We start from the raw sequence: 5,683 nt of genomic DNA on the forward strand, positions 1-5,683 counted from the left end.
TGACGGCCCTTTATCTCTTTGTTTCCATGTCAAATTGGACCTTTGATGGAAAATGACGTGATACATCTCTTTGAGTCGAGAACACATACTAGATGATACATCTCTTCTGCATGGAATTGTAGATTGAGCTCCTCTATTGTTATTATTTTTTTCTTCCTTTTAACTATTCTCAAAATTTTCCTCAATTTAAGAATGAAGGGATATTGCCACTGGCCAATATTAGTATCTCAAAATGGCATCACATGCAGGAGCATTGCCATTTGACTGTTTGTCAACATAAGGTAGATGGCATCATTTATTGCTGCTACGAAATAAGGTAGTGTCATTGCCTTTAATATAATTTAAAGAGTTGCCTACATTTCGAAAGCCTATTTGGATTGCCTTTTAATTGTTGCTTAATACCAATTATGTTGCCAGAGCACTTCGATTTTCATAAATTTGATTTTTCAGAATTCCACGACACTCAAATGTTGACTTGTAAATTCACGCAAATATCAATAACTTTGTGAAGTTAAATAATATTTCATATTTTAACGGGAAAAATTATCGAGTGGAAAAAAAAAAGAAAGAATAAACATTTTTTGCCCGGTTAAGAGTAGTTGCTAAGATATGAGATTTAATAACATAATAAGCAGAGAAAAAATAAAAGTGAAGGAGATTTACCAACAACGAACTAAAGAGCAATTCCAACCCAAAAAAAAAAAAAAACTAAAGAGCAAAAATTTCCTTATCAATTTGAACTTCTAACAGATAGGGACGTCAAAGTAAAAAATTATCCAAAAGAAGTCAACTTTCTTGGTCTCTACTCTTTATATATGCTCGCAACAAATCTCGGAAAGTTCGTTCCCCAACAATCTCTTCGTATAACCTTCTCGCAGTCCTCTTCCTCGTTTCGAATATTGGGAGTCCTCCGATGAACTGATTTTGTTTGCCATGGAATCTTCAAAAGAAGAAGAGTCACTTCCTGATCACGAGGAAGAAGGAGAAGAGGAAGCGCTTATCGTTGAATTGGGAGAGCTCGACATACATGGAAAAGAAGGCGGTTCCAAACTGGAATCGAATCGCATCGAGAGCCAACCGAGCCTCGACGATGTCGAAGAGATCTTGCAGTACAAGTTCAATGACAAAAGATTGCTCGAAGAAGCTCTCACTCATCACACGTTCACGGGCAAGACTTTTTGCTACGAGAGATTGGAGTACATCGGGGACTCAGTGCTCAATTTGTTGTTCGCCAAGGAATTATACTTCATGTATCCAGAGATGGAACCCGGATCACTGACCCGGCTCCGGGCAGCCAATGTGGACACCGAAAAGCTCGCACGCGCGGCAATAAAGCTTGGGTTGCATCAGTATATGCACCATAGGAAGCCTTTTTTTCAGGATCAAGTAAGTTTCATAATTTTTTGAAATTTTTAAGCTTGACCGAATCTTAATTGATTTCTTCCTATCATGCGTGCCACTGTATCTGTTTGTTTGATATATTTGAATAAAAAATCATATTTCGGTTAACTCAATTCCATGGATGTGTCCTAGATTCAAGAATTCAAACGACAGATTCTAGATTTCCCATTGCATTCATGTGGTCTAGTTGACGCGCCAAAGTCTTTAGCCGATATCGTCGAATCAACCATCGGTGCCGTCTTCGTTGATAGCAATTGGTCAATGGACACGGTGTGGAAGGTAATAATACATATTGCAATCACTCATATTAATTTCATGCTATCTTTATCAAGCTTTGTCGAAAACATTTGGCTCTTCGTCTCTAATATCTCGAGTTACGACAAATAATTTTGAAATGATATTATTTGGCCCAGCAGAGTCCCATGTTTTTCTACTAACGGGCCTAGACTGTTGAGCTTGGGCCTGGGTAGGACCACATGAAGTCGGGCTAGAATGGGTCTGGTTAGGCCACCCACTTAGGCCAACCCAACGTTTGGCTCATCCATGAGAAAAAAGTTCAAATACCTATTTTTTTCTAGTCGTTTTTTTTTTGGGGGGGTTCTGAATATTTGTTACTTGTAAAGCCCATGAACATGTTGCTAACCAATTTCATATTGTCTGCACATATGGTAGGTCTCAAAAAGCATGTTGGAGCCGATAATTAGTCCAACAACTTTAAAACTGCATCCAGTCACCGAGCTATATGAACTGTGCCAGAAGAAGAGTTTGATGTTGAGCTTTAAGGATCTATGGAGTGAAAGTTCAAGTTTCTTCGTATTTATAGACGGCCAGCTGGTGGGAAGAGGCACATACAAACCCAAGAAGGACATTGCGCTGAATAGAGCAGCCAAAGATGCCTTAGAAAACATCTCAAGATTACTCTGCGACAAATAGAGTAGCTATGAAAATGGTAGTGGTTTGGGAAAACTAGAAAAAGAATAAATGTGATGATGAAGACTATTTACATGAAGTTTTTAAGCATTCATCGAGAAGGTCTATGGCATCAATTTGTTTCTTTTTTGCTACCACAAGATGAGCAACGGGTGGGCAGCCAAGATCGTCCTCGTCTACACAACGCAGAATGCTAGGGACGGTGACCTAATCGTTGCCTGTTATCACAGATCCTATGAAGCAGTACGATGAGCAAATAGATTGTGATAGTGTGATGTTTAATCCTGATGAGTCAGTTAATGATCCGATTGATTAATTAAAATAAAAAAGTGCGCCACAAGCTTAGTAACAGACTTACCTGGATCTGGGAAAACATTTCTGACAGTGACCGTGAGAATTTGGTTCCACGGGAAAATGTAGGATGTTACAGAGAAACCCCTGCAATTTCTAGTCTCCAAGTTCCAAAGTTAAAGATTTCAACCAAAACAATCATATCTATGTAGCTTAATTGGCACGAGCGACGCATGCAGTCCACCCTGCCGAAAATTGACCAGCGCGTCGCCTATGTTCTGATGCAAGAAACTGCAGCTGCGTTGAAGCAACCATCTCGTAATCCTTAAGCAACACATAGCATGTCCAAAAGAACAATTAGCTAGTAACCAATACCAGAATATAACAAGAGTTTAGAAACCACTGAAGTGAGGTTACTGATGCTAATGAAAATAACATTTCTTTCTCATGTTTTTAGTGATTTAGATGGCAGTAACTTTCCTACATGACACCTATATAGGGAATGACATTTCCTCCTTTCATTTCCTTATGGAGCTGGAGTCTCGCAGCTTACTATGCTTTCAAATCACTAGCAGGTATATTGTTTACAGGAATATGATTATGTGACATTTTCTTATGTAATGTTGTGAGCCACAAAAATTGACTAATGAGTAATTAAAAATTATTGTGGAATCCACTCCTTCAATAATTTGTAGCCCACAAAATGCTGTTATTCTTACGGTCACTCAAAGACTATTATTTTGCAGCCCAAGAAGACCTCTTGCACCTTATCAGCACCCTCAAACCCTGCATCGTGTCATTTGTCTGTCGCTTCATTGACGAGCCATCTGTCTATCGCACAACTACGCACAATGACTTTTACCACTATCAATGACCTTTTACAAAATCCCCAAAATTGAACAGAATAATTTCAACAAATTGAATGAACCCACAATTGACATGGGGAAGTGGAGTTCATCATATGTGTCATGGATGAATTAACTCAAAACATGAAAGAAACTTGAAATATGAGGCAAGAAGGATCAATCAACCAAGACATAGCTGTTGCTAAAGGATCAGGAGTGGTTACAAGTCATCCATGAAGTAGGCCATAAGTCAAAAGACAGCAAGAGATTCTTGCGAAGAAGATTAGGATGCATAACAAACGCCTCATTAACGATACAGGAAGAATGAAGGATGACATATATCTCTCTAGACATGCAACATAGACAATACTTTTTCTTTTTTTTTTTGGTCATGAACATAGACAATACAGTTGGAACAAAAATTGTACAATGTCAATCAAGGAGCCCATCAGGTTTTTGTGGAAGATCACTCGCGCGGATTAGATTTTGGTTGATTTTTGGATTGGAAATTCAAATTAGATTAGATTTCTCAGGTTTAGTATTTATCTGTAATTATCAAAGCTTTTCAATTGAGTATCTTAAGCTTTTTACTACCTCTGTGCACATCATTGGCTTCCATGGAGAAGGTCATTGTTCAAATCCGGTCACTAAGCAAGCATGCGTCCAAGTATTTAAATAATTTGTTCTCATTCATTAGATGTTCCTTGCAATTTCCTTATTTGTTTCAATTATATGTCCAATATCCGAATCCATTTGCTTTCAATCGTTGAAACCGTTAAGTTTCTTGGAGGGAAGAATGGACAAATCTGTACTCCACATTGATCTGGCAAAAGTAAATAAAAGGAAGAACAATTTATTAATCCAACCAACCATGGTGGTAGGCTCTTGGTCCATGTGAGGGGCTCAATCTGTAGATAACATTCAATCATCCAAATGTCTCACTTCATTTAATGCCCAACTGAGCTCGGCATCAGAGGATCTTCTTCAATCTCAATTATTCCAATAACTAGTCTATATATGTAAACTAGTTAGTGTATGAAGTGGCAAGGAATGGTGTTTTAACTTGATCTCACCGGCAGCACGTTGCCTGTCGTTGAAGCTTCCGATGAAGACAACAATTTTTTTGGTGTTAAAGAATGCATAATGTAGCTGTCACGGTCTTTCATGAGTGAACAATTCCCCGATAATCATCAGCCTAACTAAATGCAACCTGTGCCTCGATTTTAGCGGTGGACTTAGTTTGATCTGTGAATTATAATTAAGATATTGATTCATCATATTTGGAAGAAAAAACGACAATTGTAAAAGATCGTCCTGTATTGGATGGAGGTCCTTTTTCACTTTTTGGAACCCTTTTGACGCGACCTGATTTCTTTGTTTCTGTGTCAAAATAGACCTTTGATGGAAATACCATCCATGAAAATTACGTGATCCATCTCTTTGAATTGAAAACGCGTGTTCCACGATGGATCTATTTAGCATGGAATTCGTAGATTGAGCCCAGCGATTGTTTCTTTTTTTTCTTTTCTTTTTTCCCTTTTACCTTTTGTTGAATTTTTTAAATTTAAGAATGAATGAACATTGCCACCTGCCAATAATAGTATCTCAAAATGGCATCACATGCATGAAAAGTTGATTACGGTTCGGAAAGCTATCTAGATTGCATTTTAATTATTGTTTAATATCAATCATGCTGTCGGAGCCACTTCAATTGTTATCAAAGTGAGTGCCGTACATAAATATTGACACTTGAGCTATCCTTTTGCCCTTGAAATAGTATCTGTATCACTTAATGCTTGTGGCAGCGCACTAGCTTCTACATTGTACTATGTGTTGGCCTAAAACTGCCCTGTTATTAACATTAGGAACTCTGTTACATTGATGTTCAAGCCTGATGTTATGCCAGCAAATCGTTTCAGTTTGTTGTTTTGATGTAATCAGTTTTCTGAGCTGGTTCATGAGGAAATGTTTTCTAATGCCCTTTTCTCCTCTTGATGGATAAATGAGATTCAAATAGCATTTATTCTTAGGATGAGTTTCTCAATTTCAGAACCATCAAGTCCTCGGAGACAACAGACTGTATTCCTCATTCTAAGACTTCACCAACATGAAAAGACAACCTAATTGGCTCTATTTCACTGTCGATGACATGCTAGTCGTTTGTTCCTGGCATACTTAAACGGGTACATTTCAAATGTGTATTGACTTAGCACATA

General features: G+C 37.9%; 1 protein-coding gene across 1 annotated transcript; it reads left to right on the plus strand.

Annotated features, from left to right (window-relative positions):
• The first annotated feature begins 933 nt into the window (after positions 1-933).
• On the plus strand, positions 934-2,337 carry LOC115730710 (ribonuclease 3-like protein 3). The gene is made up of 3 exons (XM_030661312.2): positions 934-1,386; positions 1,534-1,680; positions 2,074-2,337. The coding sequence occupies exons 1-3, from the start codon at positions 934-936 to the stop codon at positions 2,332-2,334; spliced, it is 861 nt and encodes a 286-aa protein (XP_030517172.2). The 3' UTR covers positions 2,335-2,337.
• Positions 2,338-5,683: the final 3,346 nt, after the last annotated feature.

The sequence above is a fragment of the Rhodamnia argentea genome, chromosome 5 (genome assembly GCF_020921035.1).
Source record: "Rhodamnia argentea isolate NSW1041297 chromosome 5, ASM2092103v1, whole genome shotgun sequence".
NCBI classification, from domain to species: domain Eukaryota; kingdom Viridiplantae; phylum Streptophyta; class Magnoliopsida; order Myrtales; family Myrtaceae; genus Rhodamnia; species Rhodamnia argentea.

Excerpts from the sequence above, each read along its gene's own strand:
- LOC115730710 (XM_030661312.2), top strand. The coding sequence starts at position 934 with ATGGAATCTTCAAAAGAAGAAGAGTCACTTCCTGATCACGAGGAAGAA. Across the intron at positions 1,387-1,533 it reads AGCCTTTTTTTCAGGATCAA|ATTCAAGAATTCAAACGACA; the intron begins GTAAGTTTCATA and ends GATGTGTCCTAG. Across the intron at positions 1,681-2,073 it reads CAATGGACACGGTGTGGAAG|GTCTCAAAAAGCATGTTGGA; the intron begins GTAATAATACAT and ends CACATATGGTAG.